General features: G+C 44.1%; 1 protein-coding gene across 1 annotated transcript; it reads right to left on the bottom strand.

Annotated features, from left to right (window-relative positions):
- Positions 1 to 1,186: 1,186 nt before the first annotated feature.
- E2F8 (E2F transcription factor 8) lies at positions 1,187 to 16,828 on the bottom strand. Its single transcript, XM_021685848.1, has 12 exons — positions 16,814 to 16,828; positions 14,300 to 14,578; positions 13,756 to 13,912; positions 11,527 to 11,841; positions 11,146 to 11,307; positions 8,976 to 9,113; positions 7,052 to 7,255; positions 6,657 to 6,744; positions 5,867 to 6,398; positions 2,241 to 2,373; positions 1,735 to 2,123; positions 1,187 to 1,419 (listed from the first exon to the last, which is right to left on the bottom strand). Exons 1-12 carry the CDS (start codon positions 16,826 to 16,828, stop codon positions 1,237 to 1,239), a joined length of 2,595 nt encoding a protein of 864 aa, XP_021541523.1. The 3' UTR covers positions 1,187 to 1,236.
- Positions 16,829 to 17,588: the final 760 nt, after the last annotated feature.

The raw sequence follows: 17,588 nt of genomic DNA, 5'->3' as shown, positions 1-17,588 counted from the left end.
CTCAGTTTTAGCTTGTGGATATAATGCCTTTAAAATGTATAGCACAGTAGCTAGCATATTGTAAATATATAGGAAATAGCATGATGATCCTTTAAGACCCTGACCAGTGAAGGCCTGTGTCAGTTGTGAAGGTGCAGTTCCCATAACGAGGGAGTCAAGGAGATGCACGCTTAACCCCTTGTAGCTCGTTCCTTCTCTTGGGGCTCATGGGGTTTACCGTGGTAGTTCCTTGGGTAAATTGGAATCCCTACTGCTGCTTTCCTATCCCCGAAGCCTGGCTGTTTGGAAAGTGTGGTGGGAGGGCTGAACTGCAGCCCCTCCTCTGTAGACGGCAGGAGACAGGCTGGATGCGGGTCGGGTCAGGCCCGCCTAGGAAGCGCCCCTGCTCCTCTCTTTCATTTCTAATCTCCCCAGGCATGACGGGAAGTGCAGGAGACTCGGCTGGGTGTCCGTGGCCCAGCAACAGCCTCTCCAAAGCCATTTTAACCGCTGAAAAGTAGAGCCACAGCGAGGATCAAAAGTGGGAAGGAACGTAGGAACATTTTATAAACGTGGCGCATCTACGGGAACTCAGGAGGTACCGTCCTTACCAAGGATCCGCCTCCCCAGCTAGTGAGGCTTTCATTTTCTCCCAACAGTGCCCGAACCGGCCAAATGAAAATGTGAAATACATTTTAGAGAAGTTTTAATTTGAACAACTTATGATTAAAAATACGCTTTATAAATAATTTTTCCATAGACTTGATTGAGGATTGCTGCAAACTTTACAAAAGGACACACGGCAACAAGAACAGATTAAAGGAATTACAAAAAATATAGCTATAGCCCTCTCATTTAAAAATACATTATACATCACAGCATTTTCATTGTGCAAAGGTGACGAGAATGCTGCACTGCGCATGTCACAGAGTCACTCAAAAGGAAGTCAACTTTAATACACTTACATTGCATAATTATAGGCACAGTGAGACGATGAACCCTTTCCTCCGGAAGTTAATACACCTCAGTTCAACATTTTGCTTTTACCTGGTAGGACCGATGGCTGAAATTAGCTTCGTACAAATATGTGTGTGTGCATGTATGTGTGTGTGTAGGAAAACAAGTGTCTGCTTTGAAATTAAGTAAACTCCCAACATATTTACAGTATTTTCAGAGAATGTATTCTCCAAATCAGTCTGATCACATCTTCTCTATTAAACAACTCTTTAGAAAAGTAAATGAAGCCCAGTATGTCAATTAACGGACATCCTCCGTTGAGACTTCCAGTTTTCGCTGTGGGACAAAGAGAGTTCCTACGGAGGTTTTATTAGCACCATCGAAATCCACGTGGGATGGGCCCGTCGGCTTCACTGGTCCACCTGGGGTCCGGAAGAAACTTTCGGCCACTGACTGTGACCCTTTGGGTGTCACGGGAATAGGCTGATTGGAAAGAGAGGAATAAGAAAAAGACGTCAAATCCACACAGATAGGTATGGCCTACTAGCCTCGGAGGGTGGAACTGGAAGGGCAAGGCACACCGCAGGAGCCTGGCATGTTCTGCAATGGGCCGGGAGGACTGTGGACTCCTTGGGTACTCATCCTGGGTTTGGAAGGCAGCGAGGCCTTCAGTCTCCTCCTCCTCCCATCCTTTCCCTCTCCAGGGAAGAGAAGCAAAAGCAAGTCTTCCATGATACTGATATCTGGGCCTTAATAACCCAAGGGGAAAAGAAATCCATTAAATGGAAATGCTCTCACCTGTTGTGTCCCCGTCAAAGCAACTGATTGTCCATTCGGTTGGTTCTGTCCTGGGCCTGGAGAGTCATACCTGGTGGCCCGTCCTTGCTGAGTGCCTGCATTGTCTGGTACGACACTAACAGCCTCTATTCTTGGAGACACGGGAACAGCTCCTGGGCTGGCGGACACCTGCACACTGGGGGAGAGGAGTCCCAAGTGCTGCAGGGTGAAGTTTACAATGGCTGAGCTTGGGTTCTGGACGGGAACGGGGTGGCTCGAAGTGAGAGCCGGGCTGTTCCCGACAGGGACGCCTGCCACGGAAGTTGGTGAGACCATTAGCTTCAAAGGTGTTACATGGAAAGAGGGAAAATTAACAGCAGTGAGTTCGGATGATGTCACTGGAATAACACCTGGAAAGAAAAGGGGGGAAGATATCTTAAAAGCACAGGCATTTGTCTGAGAAGCTTATAAGGCTTACATGAACTTGAGCCTGACACTCATCTGAATAGTGTTTTACGTACACGCACCTGTGATTGGGGAGCTGTAGATCCTGTGGTTTGGGGAAAGTGTACTTGAGTTTTCTTTACTAGACAGAATGGACTCTGTCCCCAGGGATGAGCACTGGGTGAGAGGGATTAGGTATCCTGATGGGAACAGGGTCTAGAAAACAAGGAGGAAGGATTTATTTTACACACAAATATGGAAGGACAATGCCCATGTGCCAGGACTCATATCCCTTAGCGGTGGTTTGTCTTTTTTTGGTTAAGATTTTATTTCTTTATTTGACAGAGAGAGAGCTAGCGAGAGAGGGAACACAAGCAGGGGGAGCGGGAGAGGGAGAAGCAGGCTTCCCGCTGAGCAGGGAGCCCGATGTGGGACTCGATCCCAGGACCCTGGAACCATGACCCGAGCTGAAGGCAGACGCTCAACCGACTGAGCCACCCAGGCGCCCCATAGGATTGTTCTTGAATCATGTAGGATGGTCATTTCCTAGAGTATTCTGAGGAACCCTGGTTCCATGGGATGCAAGTTGGCCCTACTTGAATCACGGTCGAACAGGTCTCAGGAATGCTGAACTGAACGAAGGAAAATGGTGTCTTTATTAGAGAATTCCTGAGGGGCTTTGATGATGGCACGCATTGTAAATCTCCAGGGGGCACCCAGCATGTAGCATTTCCTGGGTGATTTGGCAGCTAAATTTTTGGTAGTATTGGTATTCAAGGGAAACATATTAAGAAATGGTGATTTAGAGAAGGGGGTTGCCAAAATCACGGGCCAAAATGTGACCTCCGGGCTAGTTGTGTGAACGAAATTGTATTGGAACACAGCCATGCCCATTCATTTATATTCTGTCTATAGCTGCTTTCTTGTATTTTTACAATGACAGAGTTGAATAGTTAGCACAGAGACCATATGGCCTGCAAAGCCAAAAATATTTACTATCTGGCCCTTTCCAAAAAAAGTTTGTTGACCCCTCATTGAGAACTAAGTAATTATACAACTATGCTTTTTTTTTTTCCCTTAGTACTTTAGGTTCCAGTGATACCAAGGAAATGCTCTTAATAACATACAAACTAAAGGGCAGGGCACCAGAGTTCAAAAACTATAGATAAAAAAGAGAACTGATTAATTCATATCGCAGACCCAAATGTCATGGAGCAAAAGCTTTAGGCAATAAAGTTATATTTGCGACAGAAATGGCCAGTGTTGTGTTGTGTGTATCCCCCCCACCAAGCCTGCTTGGTCTCTGCATTTCACCAAACAGAGCCTGCCTGGGTGGCTGAACTGTCTGAAAAGTCCATTTCCTCTTTACCACGAGCAGGCCTGGCAAAAGCTAAAAGCAGCTCTTATAACCTGGGGGCCCTCCTTTTATCTTCCTCCAGATCTTTCTTCTCGCCATTGTCCAAACAATAGTCTATGCTTTGATCTAGCTGTTAATAGGTCCCATCTTTTCCTTGGGAACCAGTGAATTCAGAATCCGCAATGCTCACACTGTTCTACTACACGGTTATTTATTTATTAATTTTGTTTCTTAAAGGTTTGGTACTGTTTCCATAACTTTACTGGTTGGGTTCCTTGAAAGCTACAGGAACAGAAACTTTTAATGGGTGGATTTAGGCATTTTACAAAGAGCTGTTCTTTGCTAACCATTAATCATACTCTCTCATAGTACAAGTTACTCTGGTTGCTGGTTTAATTCTTTCAAATCTTCAGCAAAACCTATAGTACTCTAATAATTATTTTTCCATTTTCTACAAACTACATTCTTTACGAAATCTTTTAACCTATAATGCCAATTTCTTTTTGTCTTTTTATATTAGAACTATTAATTAGCAGGATGAATGAATTTGGTATGTTTCAGCTTGCACGTTTCTCATCTAGTCAGTCCTACATTAGCCCTCTTACCCCTTCCTTCCTGTTCCATCAGGCTGTTTTATTTTTACTACTTCTTTTTTTTTTTTTTTAAAGATTTTATTTATTTATTTGACAGAGAGAGACAGCGAGAGAGGAAACACAAGCAGGGGGAGTGGGAGAGGGAGAAGCAGGCTTCCCGTGGAGCAGGGAGCCTGATGCGGGGCTCGATCCCAGGACCCCGGGATCATGACCTGAGCCGAAGGCAGACGCTTAACGACTGAGCCACCCAGGCGCCCCTATTTTTACTACTTCTTATTCTTCACTACCTGAGGTATTTGTGTTTATTTGTACACTGCCTTTTCTCCCCCCATGGAAGTGTCGATTCTCAGTAATGTTTGATGAATGAATTGACACATGAATCTCTCATTTTCTTTGTTCAGCTCAGTCCATGCTAAAAAGAAATGGTCAAAATGAAGTCATAGAGACGAGAAAAGAAGCAGAGGGATGTGGAAAATCTATCCACTGAAAATCCTAATCCTGAATGACTAAGTGAGCAACAGGAGACCATTATTAAATCATATCCATTGGCCCAAAGAGATTATGGACCTCCCAGAAAATTGAGTGAAGCCAAAGCCTGGTGATTTCCCCCTTAGCATGTATATTAAATGCAAAATGATACTATGCTAAGATAATAGATGTTTCGAATGGTTACCATGAAGCCATCCTCAGGGAAGATTTGACAAACTCTAAAGCCTCTTTAATAACAACAGTTACAGATAATACCCTTCAGCTTATACGGTGCCTTAAAAGGATCACAAGCCCCTCATGTAATAAATGCACTTAACCTCACAAAACCTGTAACGGGGCCCTGGGGCAAGAACTCAAAAGCAACAGTGACCAAAGGCAGGTGCTGGGTTTGATTTGATCCAGAGTACAGTGCTTTACAACCCAGGAGATGATCAGAAAAAACTGGGGGAATAAATTCTTGATAGAGGTGGAAAAACAAGATGCAGAGAAATAAAATAGCTTGAGTTAAGAGCTGGGACAAAATGAGAGATTAACATCTGCCTCCACGTTTAGTGGTGGTTTATTTGGTGATAATGTCCTCCATATATAATTGTCCCAAGGGAGAAAAATGAGATAACGTATATAAAAGTGCCTAATACTTCTGGTAGGCATCTAATAAATTCCTTCCTAAACTTAACTCCACCTAGGAAAAAAATGATCTGGAACATCAAAATCCCTAGAAGCCAATGCACCAAATATACCTACAGTCTGCCAAGATAAGCTTGACTTTTCTAGTACACAGAACAGAAATTTGGGGTTAAATTTTAGGTGTAAAGTAAAAACAGAGGGAGCAATTTCTCATCCAGGCAACAGATGCCAGGTACATGACCTCAAACAAACATTAGTAGTGACTCAGAAAGCAGGAGTTACAGGAACCCTATACATCCATCCATTCATTTGAGGTTACGTCTGCTTGTAAATTATTTAAGACTTTCATGACAGGTGTTTGCATTCCAGTATGTGACAGAGAAATGGACTTAAGGACAACCACCTGTGGTGCTTTAAAAAGAGAGCAAATAATCCCTTCATCCAAAGGTTAAATATATCCCTGCCGTCATCCCAGTCAGGGGATTAGCTGTCTGGGGCTTTGTTTGGATTATGGGATGCTAAGGAACAGTTCCTTGTCTTCTGAGAAACTGCCCTTTGCTCTGGTTAATTTCAGAGCTACTGCATTCTCCTCTGATCAACTGCGGAGTTCCCAAAGCTTTACACAGTTCAAGGCTCTACTTACTGCGGAGACATTTTCAAGTCCTTTTAGGTCCTCTTTAAATTTCTTTTTGGAACCACTGTCCTCGAGCAGGCTTGCCCTCTTTGAGCCTCTTTCTCCAGCAGGCTCCTTGTCTCGGTTCTTGGCACCTGGTCTCTCAGGCACTGGCAGCAAGCTTCCGGGCCTGGCGCAGGCACTGGACTTGATGGCATCACTGGTGGCCTTCTCAGTGGTGGCATCTGCGGCGTCTTTTGATCTTGTAGCTTTACAAGAGGGGGTGGGGCAGACTGTGGGGCTCAGGCCTTGGGGTGGTGTCACGGTCTGGGCTTGGGCAGGCTGCAGGTAGATGGCATACGATGGGCCCGAAGGGGCCTGAGGTAGGATCACTGGCACTGCGGGTGACAGCGGGCTGGGGAGGAGGGGGACCACCCCCAGGGGCTGGATGAGGGACGGTGCCGTCAGGTCCAGCTCAGCATTTGCTGGGGTGTCCAGAGGGGCCATGGGTTTGCACTGCCCAGATCTTGCTGGCTGTACCTTCACTTTCTTTCTGGGTTCACTAAGAGACAAGATTTCAAAACATGACACAGTGGAAACGCATTTTCTCTAAAATGTTCTGCCACTTTAGACTGGCCCAAATTGAAGCCATGCGTTTATGAAACTAGCAGATAGTGTCTGTAATGACTGCCTAAGAGTTATAGAAAAGATTATCTCGCCGGTTTCCAAGGCTAGCACATATTCTTACATAAAATAAGTAATCCTAATGATGCAATGTAAAAATAATTCATCCTGCCACCAAAAAGTATTGCTAACCTACCTTGATTGCTCTTCTAACTGCATTTTGCAAATAGCTGCGAGCTGAGCCATTTTACTTGGGAAGGGTGCCGAATTCTGAGAACTCTCAGCTGGTAAAACAGAAAGGTGGGGGGGGTGTTGGTCAAAGCAAAAGAATAAATGCTCACACAGATGAAACATGACTGAAGTCAAAGGAACAGAACACATGTACCTCACCCCCCAAATCACACAGCAATGAAACGATAAAGCCCACCACTTACTTTTTATCCTTTCATTCATACATGGGTTAGGCTTCAAGTGGGTCCGGGTATAAGGGTATTAAAACAGTTCTCTAACAAGTACCATAGGGATCAAGTAAGCTAAAGAATCAGATAGAAAAGGAATTCTGAGCAGAGCCCGACACGACTGAAAACATACCTTTGTTGGTCTTGATGGGGCTGCTGGGGGCAGAATTTATCTTCCTCCGGTCGCTTTCTATACTCTTTACCAGTTTGATAAGAGATGGGTGTCGAGTGAAGTTCGGTTTCCCACGCGTGGAGAAGAGGTTTTTGGCACAGTTGTCTTTCGAAGGACGCTTTTCTTCCAGATCGGAGGGGAGGAGAGGAAGAACAGGGCCAAGGCCTGAAAGAGAGAAGGGTGGGGGGTCAGAATCTGGCCAGAATCTCTACTTTCTTATGGGAGCTGAAGCCTAAGTGTAGTCTGAGATAGATTTTAGGAATGAAAGCATCAACAGTTATAGAGCACTGACCCTGGGACAGACACTGTCTGAAGGGCTTTTGGTACAAAACCTTGTTAATCTTATTTTAACTGAATTCGGAGGTAAGATTTCACACGTTAACATCTCTGAAACCCACTGCGTCTTACAACCAACCAGTGATGTGCTGGAGTGTAATCATTAGTGGTTTCTCTTTCTTACAGATACAGACACAAAATTGGGCATCTTCTAATCGGTGGAGTCCTAACCCAATGAAATATGGCAACTCTCACAGCGATGGACTAAATATTTGGGCCCCTCAAGTTCACAGGTTGAAATCCCAACCCCCCTGATGTGATGGTGTTAGGAGATGGGGCCTTTGGGAGGTGCTTAGGTCATGACGGTGGAGCCCTCTTGAATAGGATCAGGGCTCTTATGAAAGAGGCCCCACAGTGCTCTCTGGTTCCTTCTACCATGTGAGGTTATGACAAAATGACGGTCATCTAGAAAGCAGGCTCTGGCAAGACAATGAATCTGTTGGTGCCATGACCTTGGACTTTCCAGCCTCCAGAACTGTGAGAAATAAACTTCTGTTGTTTATAAGCCACCTACTCTATGGTATTCGGTTATAGCAGCCTGAACGGAGTAAGACATTCTCAACAACTCCACCAGGTAGGTACTTCTTTGGAAATGCATCCCCATCTCTGAGACATTAACCCACTGACCTCGGTCTCTAAGCTAGTAGAAAGTGGGCCTGGGATATGAACCCATCAGTCTGGCCCCTGACCCTACACTCAGAATCCCTGCACCAAGGGACCTCTCTCTTGAGATTACAGTGGACGCTCGAACTGCAACGAGTCCACATATACATGGATTTTTTACAGTGTAGTACTGTAAATGTGTTTTCTTTTCCTTATGATTTTCTTAGTCACATTTTTTTTCTACCTTACTTCATTGTAAGAATATAGTATATGATACATATAACATACAAAGTATTTGCTAAGTGACTTTATGTTATTGTTAAGTCTTCTGGTCAACAATAGGCTATTAGTAGTTAAGTTTTGGGGGAGTCAAAAGTCATATGCAGATTTTCGACTGCGCTCCTAAATGCTGCGTTGTTCAAGAGTCAATGTATATTCAAAATCGCAATAACCTTGCAAAGGCACCACTGTTCTTCCCATTTTGCCGGTGAGGAAACAGCCTTGGAGATAAAACTTGCTCAAGGCCACACAACTAATAAGCGGCTAAGTTTCCCTCTGCCTCCATGGCCCGTGTTCTTGCCACTTTAAACATTTCGGCATGGGATCTTTGGTGGAATATAAAATGTCAGAACACCAGACGTGAGATGGACACTAGAATATTAATACTGGAATGAATTCATTTCATATTCTCAGTGTGTGTAGGCTCTGTTAGGGCCTTTCACACAGATTCTGCTTCTTGGGTACAGGGTAGGAGGTGTTTTGGACTGTGGGTTGCTGATGGAACCCATTGCCAAACTTCCCGTATTGGCAGTCATCTTTGTCTTTCCAACAACTTATAGCATCCTTTCCATGTGGGAGTGTAGGCAGGGAGGGGAAGAGAGAATATCTCTCAATGTGCATTAATTCACAACAACGAAGCAAGGAATGAAGGGAAGCAAATACATACCACAGGGACTTGGACTGATTTCTGGGCCTGTCCATTTAAAAGCTGGTTTTCGGCCTCTTTCTTCTGTAACATGAACTTTCTTGATAAGATTCAGGCTACTCAGAACATTAGCTATATCATACAACCTCCTAATTTTTGCTGGAAAATAAAAGGTATATATACCACTTAGTGGAATAATGAAAGATCAAAGGACTTTGCTTCATAAAGACTTCATGTATAGGGGCGCCTGGGTGGCTCAGATGGTTAAGCGTCTGCCTTTGGCTCGGGTCATGATCCCAGGGTCCTGGGATCGAGCCGCACATCGGGCTCCTGGCTAAGCAGGGAGCCTGCTTCTCCCTCTGCCTCTGCCTCTCCCCCTGCTCATGCTCTCTATCTCTTTGTCTCAAATGAATAAATAAAATATTAAAAAAAAAAAAAAAGACTTCATGTATATTCAGAGAGCTATCCCAGCCATCAACCTCAGACAGAGGAAAATGTGACTCTTTTAAGTTATTCTGGTGAGACTGCTTTAATTCAAACAAAAAATAGTTTTAAATATTGAAAAGACTTCAGTTGCTGCGGGTACTGAATTTTGAAATGACAACGGTTGAAAAAGGAAAAAAGACTTCATGAGATCACCCTATCGGGAACTACGTTACAGATTTTTTTTTTTTTTTAAGATTTTATTTATTTATTTGACAGAGAGAGACACAGCGAGAGAGGGAACACAAGCAGGGGGAGTGGGAGAAGGAGAAGCAGGCTTCCCGCTGAGCAGGGAGCCCGATGCGGGGCTCGATCCCAGGACCCCGGGATCACGACCCGAGCCAAAGGCAGCTGCCCAACGACTGAGGCACCCAGGAGGCCCTACGTTACAGATTTTTTAATAAAAAGTTCCCATTGCTGGGCATCTTCTAATGAGGATTCATAAGAGTTTTATGAACAAATAAAGCACCGATAGAAAGTGTACTGCTTTCCTGCCTGTGATAGTTTATAACAATGAGATTTACTTAGCTCATAAGCATGGAAGATTCTCTACCCCATCAAAATTTGTAAATTTTTATACTGTCCTTAAAGTTATATGCAAAGCAGAGATTTGTGAATTCTACAAATCTTACATATCTTAAAAAGTTTTGTTACAAGAGGTCTGTCTCTACTTCCAGCTTGATAGTACAAAATCATAAATTGGGCTCCTTCTTCACAGCCAGGCCAGAGGGTTCTGAATTCCCTGGGGATTCAGCAAATGACCCATTTGCAGTTCCTGGAATGGTTTCTGACGCTGTGACTAACCAGTGAAATGGAGAGCTGAAAACTGCCTGGTGAGTCAGAAAAATCAGGCAGCCTGTCAGTAGTCCCGGGACTGTTTTCTGAAATTGCACATCTCCCAAGCCAATTGCCGGTATTATTGCCTTTACCCTCGACTTACTTTTATCTTTATAGAGTCACTATCAAGCTGGGGATGTTGGAATATACTTTCGAGGGACTAGCGCAGCTTTACAGGGATGGGGAAGGAGTCTGAGCTCCCGGGCACTCCCCACAGCGGGTCCCCTGGTCAGGCTAGCCTCGTGCCCTGCCTGGACGTGGCCTCGGGAGAGGTGGGTGCACAGCAGCCCCCTCCCATCTGCTGAGTCCTTCTGTCCACATGCTTCTCTTCCTAGAGGCTCCTGCAAAGCCGGTCCCTGAGGTGCGGGCAGATCTCCGCATCAGGAACCCAGTCCAGGCCCCCTTCCTTTGAGTGGGTCTGGCTGAAACCATTCTTTCAAACGGCAAGCCAATGGTGCTGCAGGTAGGTCACTTCTAGGAACGATTTTAGAAGAGTTATTTATACCCTTACATCTGAGAGCAGAGACCTGGGTTCTGGACCCACTTTACAATTTACTGCTCACTTAGACTTCGGGTACCACATAGTCCACATGTGCAAAGTGGGGACAATGTTACAGTGTCCAAGGAGGTAACTTTTAAGGAACTGTTTATAAGCCCGAGCGCCAGACAAACAAGAGTAGTTACATACATATCTTTGAATCCTACAAGTTAGCAAAAAACAGTGTAATCCTGGCTTCTGGGGGGAGGTGAAGGTACAGAAGCATAATTAGAGAAGATGTCAGGATAGCAAATGTATTTGGCCATCAGTTCATAAGTAAGATTTTATGGTTTACGAAGAGGCCCAAAAGTCCATGGCAGTCATGACACTTACTTTTAAACTTGCTTCTATCCAGATCTTCCACATGGTCTTCCCCAATTAAAATCTTGGCAGCGATTTCTAGGCTGACTATCTGAGGCGTTGACACCAAAAACAGCATCACAAATTTCTGGCTCATCACTCTTAACGACTTATCTTTGCGGCTGTTTACAGAAGCTTTGGAGAAGGATGAGGATTAGAGAATTAAAATTCATGAAGGGACAAGTGACTTCTAAAGTAACAAGGCTAAAAATACCACAGCCTGATCAGACAGTTGACAACTGCAGCTTTTTAACACGTTAAAAGGCAGCAGCAGTGTTAGAACAGTGTTCTGGAGGGAACCTTTGCCTCTAGTGAGAAGTGCTGTGCAGCCCGGCTCTCCCGACCATCGCTCACCTGCCCGAAATTCCACTCCAGGGAGTTCGACGAAACACATGTCCGGGTGTCCATTCTGGCCCGTGTTTGATTTGATGATATGATCCTCTATACTGTAAGTCTTACTGAAGTCAAACTCTTGTTCATATTCTTTCTTTTTGATCATCATGATCTGCTCAGCATACTTGTTCTCCTCCCCGACGCTTTTCAGAGTCCCAAGGGTTTTGTTGAGATTATGTCGTCCGTGCCAAGTGTACCTGTTTTTGGCCAGGCGGCTCACCATATGTAAACTCTCCAGGACATTCACAATATCATAAATGCGTCGCCGCTCAACGTCTGCAAAGAATGAGCAATTGTTCGTACCAGGATCAGATTTTGTAAGGTGTATAGAACGGAGTAACTTTTTCTTCCATGGTCTATTGATCAGTGGGTGTGGATGATAGAACTCAGTTACACTCAACGAAGAATGTGAAGATGAGGAAGACCTGTTTCTGCTCTCATAGGGTATACCAAGAATACGAATTAGAGAGGTAACATTCATTGAGGGCTACTAGGGGCCATACAGCTGGAGGAAATGTCTATCATAAACTGGTGAGGCAGGTATTATTATTTCACACTTTACGGATGAGGGAACAGCAGCTCACACTGGCTAAGTAGCCTCCCCAAGGTACAGAGCCAGTAAGTGGCAAAAACAAGTCTTCAGTACTCTAAATTCTACACATTACAACCTGTTTTTTTATATTATTCTTCAAAGCATGTGCGCACGTGCAAACATGCACACACGCATGCATGCACGAACATGCACACACACAGCCGTCATACGACAGGCACAAAGCACTGAGATTTCTTGCTGTTCCTGGAACCTGCCAGATACGCCCTTGTCTTAAGGCCTCTGTAGTGGGCTATTCCTTCTGCCCGGAATCCCTGTTCCCAATGCCCTCACTGCTCCCCACCTCCATTCTGTCAGGTTCTTGCTTAGATGTCACCTTCTCAAGGTGTGACCTGACTACCTAACTTAACGTCGCAAAGCACACTCCCAGCACTCCTGGCTCCCCTTTACCCTGTTCTACCTTTTATTTTTCCCACAGCATGTATTACCTTCTAACATACATTATTTTTTTTTTTAAAGATTTTATTTATTTATTTGAGACAGAGAGAATTAGAGAGAGAGCACATGAGAGGGGGGAGGGTCAGAGGCAGAAGCAGACTCCCCGCCGAGCAGGGAGCCCGATGCGGGACTCGATCCCGGGACTCCAGGATCATGACCTGAGCCGAAGGCAGTCGCTTAACCGACTGAGCCACCCAGGCGCCCTAACATACATTATTATTACTTGCTTACTATGTGCTTTGTATAATACCCATAATTATCTCCCCTTATTGTCTGTCCTTTGCATACTTATCTCTTAGGCCCCACTAGAAAGTAGGTTCCACAGGAGGGAAGATTTTATTCTTGTCATTCATCGATGTCATCCCAGGCTTTTACAACGTTGCCTGGCACATACTGGTGTGAACAGCTACCCGCTGAATTAGAGGTACACCTTACGTAGCTGTAATTAAGGATATGTGAGTGGATGAATCTGAATGGCGTATTCTTAAATGTGAAATCAAGTTGATATTTATAAACATGCATTTGAAGAGTAAAACTTTCTTTGAAGAAGTGATAGCTCTACGTTAAAATATCCTGCATCCTCTCTTCAGTTTCAGATTATAACATTTTCATGACTCCAAAGGTATCCCAAATTTGCCACAGACCCCTTTTTAGCTGTCACTAGATTCAGGGGTCTGGAGAAAGGAGTAAAGGGGCGGGAGGAACACAGTAACTTTTGCCAAACACAAACATGTCGATTGAGAGGCAGGGAGCGCTAAAGCCCGGCTTCCGCTCACAGAAGCGCACCCCCATTGCAAACTGTGGAGATACCTAGTTGCTCAGCCCAGCTCTTCAAGGAGGGAACCGAGTCAGAAGTTCAAAGTTGTAGCTGTTTATGAAACAAGTCCTAAAACAATGTTGCCTTCCTTTACAGCTTCTAAGCTTTTGAAATGCAATCAGAAGCAAATCTCCATTGTCATTTTTCCTTCTGTTTGAAGACTCACCGAAATTGGAAACTCTCTGCCTTCATTCTTAAATTAACAGGCCTTCAGAGATTTACCGTGTCATTACACACACTGGCTAGATGAGTGTGGGTCTGAGGGAGCAAGTCCATGGAATCACTTTAATTACTAACTGTCTCTGTGAACGCTCTGCATACTTACTCAGTTCCTCGGCGACTTCGTCAAGACAGATGTCATTATTCACAGCGGGGTTGGGATAGTTAGGATATCGTGCTAAGAACTTATGACACAGCAATCCTAAACTTTTCTCTTTTCGACTTGGTTGGGATTTCTCATATTCGTCTCCGGATAAGTGTTCCTACAAAAGAAGAGGTAAATAATGTCTGAGTCGGAAATAAAGTTTGACAGGTTTATTAGGGCCCTCTGCACTTGAGGGCCAACATGCTTAGCTTCAACAACTGCAAAATCTGGGGGGAAAAGGTGGGAGCCAGTATAAAACTGCTTGGCAGACCTAAAAAGGAAGCTTGAACTGAAAATAAGTCAAAGGCTCAGAATTCCTAGTGCTGTATTTGGTGGAGTCCAAACCTTTCCTGTGCTCGGAAGCAGGCTAGTAACAGTCTGTAGGTGGCAATACTTTATATTGCTGGCACTTTTGTAACAGCTACCACTCCCTACACACACACACACACACACACACAGAGGTGCACGCGCCCACCAGTTTCCACCCAGTCTTTTGCAAACCTACATGTAAACAATCTTTGGCCTCAGGTAATCCATTCCTGCTGTCAAACAACCCCCTTTTCTGATCTCTGTTTCGGATCTCGGGGCTCACAGCACTGATGAGCATTTTCAGGTTGGCTGTTGGTGTCCACGGTTCTCCCTGGGAGATTTCCTTGGGCTTGGTGGGTGTGGTCAAAGGGCCAAAGTCAGGCTGGATCTCCGTCAACACTATATTTGCTGCAATGGATTCCTTCAGAGGTGTTTTCATGAGTCCTCTTTTATGTGGCTCAAAAAAGAGATTTTCCTGGTTTAAAACAAGTAAACAATTAAATCCACTTTTAAACAGGATTTATCAGATAGCTTTCGATTCCAGAAATTGTACAATAAATAGAATATTGCTAAGGAAAACATGCCTAATGAGGCTGGAGAGTCGATTAAATTAGAAACTCTTCCAATGATCGCTTGACACTTACTGTCTTTTCACTAGCTAAATTTCCATTTTTAATCTTGCAGTAAAGCACAGACTTAAATTTTTCTTCTTATGTTCCAAGAATTAAAAAAAAAAACCTTGAAGGCCTAATTTTAAAACCTTTTTGATATAATTTTTGACGTAGAGAAGTGTTGCAGGTAGTATGGAGAGTTCTCATATACCTTTCACTCAGCTTCCCCTAATAGGACTGATAATTTTAGGTGATCCAAAACTCCTAGGAGTGACTTGCACACATGACACTGCAATAAGGCCTATATGGCAGAAACCAAGTCCCATTCCTCTGTGTGTGTCTGCCTGGCCCAATGGCTGCATGCATGGAATGCTCAGTCAAACACCATTGATGTGGAAGAGTCAGAAAGCCAAGGAGACAAGGGTGAGAGCTAGCCTACGGTCATACCTACAGGCAAAACCTAGAAGGGAGGGGCGCCTGGGTGGCTTACATGGTTGAGTGTCTGTCTTTGGCTCAGGTCATGATCCCGGGGTCCTGGGATCGGGCCCCGCATCGGGCTCCCTGCTCAGCGGGGAGCCTGCTTCTCCCTCTCCCTCTCCCCCTGCTCATGCTCTCTCTCTCTCTATCTCTGTGTCTCAAATGAATAAATAAAATCTTAAAAAAAAAAAACAAAACCAAAAACCTAGTAGGGAGCAAAATCTACAGTGCCTAAGAGCAAAGGCAAGTCTTCTCTTTCAATATTTACCCCTCTCACTTTATTATTTTTTTTTCTAAGACTTTATTTGAGAGAGAAAGAGGGAGAGAGCACAAGCAGGAGGGAGGAGCAGAGGGAGAGGGAGAAGCAGGCTCCCCACTGATCAGGGAGTCCAACACAGGGCTCGATCCCAGGACCCCTGGATCATGACCTGAGCCGAAGGCAGATGCCTAACTGACTGAGCCACCCAGGCGCCCCTAACTCTCTCACTTTATAGAAGGAAAAATGGGGCCCAGAGAAAGAAAATTAGTTATCCAAAGTCACAAAACTAGTTCCTGGCAGAGGCAGGACTGCCACTGAGACATGAAGGTAAATTAATAGCAGCACAAATAAGACGAATGAGACTATGTTTCTTCTTCTACTTTTGGCCACTGGGGACTTCACACATTCTTACTACCTATGGCTATTTTAGAGAAAATGTTTGGAATGGCAATAAGTGAAAGAACACAGAGACTCACTAATTCCTCAGTGACTTTAGGAACAAAGATTAATGGGACTGTTTAACATGTCTCTGACTCCTTGGGATTTATCAAGTGCTTTTCCATTTGTAATTTTCATCAAATCCTGTAGTCCTATTCTGCAGAAGAGGAGACCCTGGCTGAGAGAGGTTGTGCAGGCCTTGAACCTGAATATCCTCAATCCAACTATGGCGTTCTTACATGGAAATCAGTGTGATGGATACAATGGGGGACCCTCCTAAGCATGTGCACCTGGGAGGTGCGGACCCAAGAATGGCATCTTTCTAAAGGCTGCTGTCCTTTGCCTCAGACTATCAGAAAAGATAGCAGTTCTCTTACTTGACTGATATCTAAACCTTCGAGGAACTTTGCATTTTTCCTTTTTTAACCTATCAGTAGTGGGACACCAGTCAAGACACCCCTACTGAAAATTCTTTTGTTATTTTACAAAATGTCTAGCTCACAAATTGAGTGTTGTGGCCCCCAAGTTTAAGAAGCTGCCGATTTGGTAGAAAATTATCTTCAAAAGGAATCTGATCTCAAATCATGTCAAATGCCCTCTCTGAATTCTAATTGTTCAAGAATTCTGAGAAATATCATAATGCAGCTAACAAATTTTATTATTCTTAAAACTACCTTTTCTCTCTGCTTATCTCTTTGAGACTTCCATTTGGAATCAAACCATTAAAAACTCTGGATTACTTTACCTCTGGCCAAACTCTTCACCTCGTTAAAAATTAAATTTCCCTTCCTTCTGGGTTTTTACAGAAGGTAACTAAAAAGGGATGTGGCATTAATAAGATATTGGATATGGAAAAATTATGGGGTTAAATCAGGATGATATTGCATTTAAAACTGGGATGATGAATACTAAATTAAAAAGGTACCTTTTCATTCTCCATTCTGTAAATTTTTCATACATTTAGAGTTTCTTTAAAAATGAAAAATCTGGAGTTTCTCCCAACACCCTGATGGTTTAAGTAGTCCAATCAATTCTATTAAAAAGTTTATTTTCCTTAAAAAGAAAAGGAAATAGAAAAAGTTAAAGAAAAATAAAACCAGGAGATCCGTTGAATATTCCCTCATGGACACCACAGGCCACTTAAACAAAGACTAACGAAAAATGACAAATTACATTTACATTTTATTCCCGACCAGAGATAGTCCTCCTGGGCAGAGAACTCCATCAAACGCCAGTAAATTCCTTCAGCAAACCGATCTGCTGTCATGAGACTTAAAGGAAACCACAGAACTTCCAGTGACAGTCCTCTCCCACCTTTAGAGAAGGCGCGCCATTCTCCGGACCCCACCAAATGGACCTTAGTAAGCACAAGCACCCACCTGTTCACAGGTCAGGGCTCGGGACTCAGCGCCCCAGCCCTGGTTCCGGCTGAGCAGACACGACCCCAAGCATCTCGACAAAAGTCTGCGTCTAGATTCCTGAACTTTTCCCCTGACACACACGTGCACAGGGTCAGCGGTAAAGTCTCGGGAAATAGCTTGATAGGAAACTTCCAAATTCAGTCCTTAAGCTCCAAAAGTACTCTGGGTATTTAAAGAGCGCCTTATGATTAAGACTTTTCCCTTTTTTAAAGACATCCTTAAAGATGCAAAGCGCTGGGTACTCTCAATTCGGTTGGCCAGTTCACGCCACGATCTTGG

This window comes from Neomonachus schauinslandi, chromosome 11 (assembly GCF_002201575.2).
Source record: "Neomonachus schauinslandi chromosome 11, ASM220157v2, whole genome shotgun sequence".
Taxonomy (NCBI): Eukaryota; Metazoa; Chordata; class Mammalia; order Carnivora; family Phocidae; genus Neomonachus; species Neomonachus schauinslandi.
This window is presented reverse-complemented; position numbering and strand designations above follow the sequence as displayed.

Excerpts from the sequence above, each read along its gene's own strand:
- E2F8 (XM_021685848.1), bottom strand. Across the intron at positions 11,308-11,526 it reads TGGAGTGGAATTTCGGGCAG|CTTCTGTAAACAGCCGCAAA; the intron begins GTGAGCGATGGT and ends CCTTCTCCAAAG. Across the intron at positions 6,745-7,051 it reads CCCCATCAAGACCAACAAAG|CTGAGAGTTCTCAGAATTCG; the intron begins GTATGTTTTCAG and ends CTGTTTTACCAG.